At 46.9% G+C, this 3,547-nt stretch overlaps 1 protein-coding gene across 1 annotated transcript; it reads right to left on the minus strand.

Moving 5' to 3' along the window:
* Window positions 1-267: 267 nt before the first annotated feature.
* On the minus strand, window positions 268-2,605 carry LOC137959253 (gibberellin receptor GID1C-like). The gene is made up of 2 exons (XM_068806636.1): window positions 2,189-2,605; window positions 268-1,606 (listed from the first exon to the last, which is right to left on the minus strand). The coding sequence occupies exons 1-2, from the start codon at window positions 2,225-2,227 to the stop codon at window positions 614-616; spliced, it is 1,032 nt and encodes a 343-aa protein (XP_068662737.1). The 5' UTR covers window positions 2,228-2,605; the 3' UTR covers window positions 268-613.
* Window positions 2,606-3,547: the final 942 nt, after the last annotated feature.

Consider the following 3,547-nt stretch of genomic DNA (forward strand, 5'->3'; position numbering starts at 1 on the left):
ATTTCCTACAATGCTGACCAAAATTTGTGTTTGGGCGTGCTTTTTCCTTTTACACTATACTATACCCTTTACAAAGCAAAGGGGAAACCAGTCTTTCAAGTTTCAGATTAACAAATGAGAATCTTTAACTTATTACTACCCAGGAGGATCTTTACTTTTCCAGTAGTCATCGTCTTCACATACAAACCCTGCTGAGAATGGAGTGAACAAGGTAAAATAGAGAAATTAACTATTCACAAAACGAAGATCCTGTCATTAATAAACAGTCATCATCTTTATAAAAGACCTAGAACACCAGTATAACATATATATACATATAGGGAGAGAGAGAGAGAGAGAGAGGGGGGGATGGGATGGAGAGATTACAATAGCATGGACTGATCACGACTGGAAAGTTGAAAAGGGGTAAGATTTCATTAGTGGGTCTCAAACGAAGCTATCACTAATGGCCGGAGCTCCCCTCCAAAATCATCTGGAGGCAGATAAAGAGTCGATTCTCGTACTAATAACAGCTTCAGCATACATCCATAGGCCGCACAAAATGGCTAAAACAATCCGGCAAACTGTAGTCAAGCTTGTGTTATGTGTCAAAGCATGAACGGTAAGTGAATGGCTATACACAGTTAGAACTCACGAAGTTCTTGATCTCCTCCATTACACCGTGGAAGTGGTCTGTATTGGGAAGCAGGTAAAAGCCTATTGTGGCTTGCTCAAGGTAAATAAGCTTGACATTCTGGCCAGCCTTCTCCAACCCTTTTACATAGGCTAATTGCCAATCCTGAAGAAGATCCAGACCTGCAACCACGACCAGGCTTCTTGGGAAGGCTAGTCCGTCAAGCTTTGGGGCATTAGGACCAAAGGGATTACAGGCAGGATGATCACGATCCGCCTCTTCGGGTAGGAAAGCTTTCCAGTACCAATCCCGGTCTTGAAGTGAAACAAAATATTTCCCGTCCAATCTCATCTCAGCCTCTGTTCTTCCTTCACCCCCGAACATGGGGTTGAGCAGTACATTCCCCAGAACCTCGATCCCTGACTCCGACGCCTTAAGAGCTACGTGGTGGGCAATATTGCCTCCAGAGCTGTCCCCGCACAAGAAAATGTGCACCTTTGAATCCTTGCCACTTCTCAACCACGGCCTAGAACTTACCCATTCAAGCGCAGTCCACCCGTCATCGTAAGCACACGGGTATCTGTTTTCCGGCGATCGGCGGTAATTAACGGATACCACAACAGCTTTGCAGAGACTCACGAAACGACGGCAGAGAGTATCATAGATGGCACTGTTGGCGGAAGAATGTGTAAAGCTTCCGCCGTGAAAGAAAACTATAACGGGGAATGGTTCAGGGCTCGGCGTCTGTTCCAGTTCAAGAATTCCCTGTTGGGCATCTGGAGCAGGACGGTACAAACGGCAGAGAAGGCTGGTGGGCCGATCCACAATCACATCGAAGGAGAAGACACCGTCCACCGGTGTGGTATTAGCCGGGAGTTTACGGTCCAGAAATTCTGCTAAGTGGCGGTTGAAGGTGCCATCTGGTCTGCGGAGGAGATTGTACGCAAGCTTGAAGTTGGAGATGAGGACCCATGTATTGAGGGGGACCACCATCTACAGACAACGAAGGAACATGAATTAGGGTTTCTTAGGACATGTAAAATCAGAATTAAACGTTGAAGTGTAGCATAACTATCCGCTTTCTATGCATCGCAGTTCCAATTTAAGTAAAAAAGGACAAAGGAAGAAAGCAAGACATCCATGGAGCTCCTTTATTAGCAACAGATGAGCTCAAAATCCTCTGAGAAAACAGGAGGTACAGAAAACCCATTCGGAAAATAAAGAAGATCGACAAACCCTAGTTACGGAACAGGCAGCGAATCTAAACTAACAAATAGGAAGAGATGATAGCAGAAATTAATTTATAAAATTGAAGAAAAATAGCAAAACGAGAAGAGAAGAAAAACCCTCTCGAATGTAGCCAGTTAAATGTCACGCCAATGATAAACATGAATAAGGGGGAAAAAATTCCGAAATAGAAAAGCCACTAAATCGAAATCAGACTATCAGACCCCTCAAACGATCAAACCCAACCCAAAACACAGTTCGAGGATAATCCAATCGGCGAAACAACCGCTGGGTCACAGCCAACAAAAAAAAACACAATCAACCAAAGAATCTCTAAAACCCATATACCTTGGACTCATTGACGCTAATCTCGTTGCTCCTAGCCATAAAATTTGCCTTCAAGAACAAGTAACCAATCGGACAACCAAACGGATCTTCCCAAAGCTCTACGCTTTATTCATCCTCCGACAAACATCCAAAAAAGAAAAGAAAAAAAAAGGGAACTCTAACCATTGTATCTCATCCGAACCCGAAATCCCCCGACTATCGAAGCATCAAACAAGTTGCAGCGAAAAAAAAAAAACAGGAAGGTGGTGGCGTAGTCGACAGAGCGGAGTGAAGAAGCGGTAGGATACGAGGAGGAAAGGGGAGAAAGATAAAAGGAGAGAGGAGAAGAGTGGAGTCAAAAACTGTGAAAGGGTATGGAGGGAGAGGAGGGAGGGGAGAGAGACGACAAAGCTGGCGGCCGAAATAAAACTGTTCGGAGTGGATCCCGCTTCTGTAAATAGTGAATTAAAAAATATCGGGTTGGTTTTTATGGTTGTATTTGGAAATTCAAAATGGAAGAAGAAATTCAGTGGAAGGAGACAAAAGTTTGGTGTGTGCGGCCGACGCCAAAGCCGCTCCCAGACAAAATACCGCTCCTTTGACTTTCCTCCTCCACGGGCCACCGCATCCTGGCGAGGCACGCTGGCTTTGGGGATCCCCCAACCCATCCCCTTCCCCACCCCATTAATGTTCCTGGAATTTGCCAGCACCGCGAGGTGATCGACTTCGTCTGCATCTGCATCTGCGTCTGCGGCTCTGTGAAGAAGTCTGTCGGTTGATGGATTGGATTGGGAACCTGCGGCGAGTAGAGCCCGCTCGGCTTCGACGTTTCCAGAACTTACGGCGACAGAGAGCGCGGAATTCCCGACGGAGTCACGAGAATTGGAATCGGCTTGGCATCGATCATTGGTTAGATGAAGCTAGGGTTTCCTTTGCGCGCGGCGTCGATCAGAAGATTGGATAGTTCAGAATGGGAGCAGCGAGAGATGGCTTTGGAGAGAACGAAAGCAGACTGGAGAGTGGTTGTTTCTGATAATTGCGGCAGCTAGGAGGAGGGGGAAGAGGAAAACAGCAGAGATTTGACTATGTGAGGATCGACGATGGAAATTGACACAAAGGGCGTCGCCGAAGATCGGGTGACCAGGAGTGGAGTAAAATGGGGCGGAGGGATGGGCGGGGCCGGTGTGAAGCATGGTGGAGCGGACGAGGACGGAATCGGTGAGTGGAGGGGGAGAGAACGGGAGCAGGTAGAGATAGAAAGTGAATGGGGGCGTAGGAGTAACGGGAATCAGCTGTAGAGGCAGATGGCAACGGACATGTTATGCATAAGGTTGGTGACTAGGAAGCTGGTGCATTAACGCTGGGAGGGCTTGAAGACGA

Source organism: Aristolochia californica, unplaced genomic scaffold (assembly GCF_029961685.1).
Source record: "Aristolochia californica isolate CCGP_79_NKW_82.1479 unplaced genomic scaffold, dmAriCali1.0.hap1 SCAF_3, whole genome shotgun sequence".
In the NCBI taxonomy this organism is placed as follows: Eukaryota; Viridiplantae; Streptophyta; class Magnoliopsida; order Piperales; family Aristolochiaceae; genus Aristolochia; species Aristolochia californica.

What these genes read in the sequence shown, in the direction of transcription:
- LOC137959253 (XM_068806636.1), bottom strand. Translation starts at nt 2,227, where the DNA reads ATGGCTAGGAGCAACGAGATTAGCGTCAATGAGTCCAAG. An exon ending in TTAGCGTCAATGAGTCCAAG is followed by an intron (nt 1,607 to 2,188) that starts GTATATGGGTTT and finishes CGTTGTCTGTAG; the next exon opens with ATGGTGGTCCCCCTCAATAC.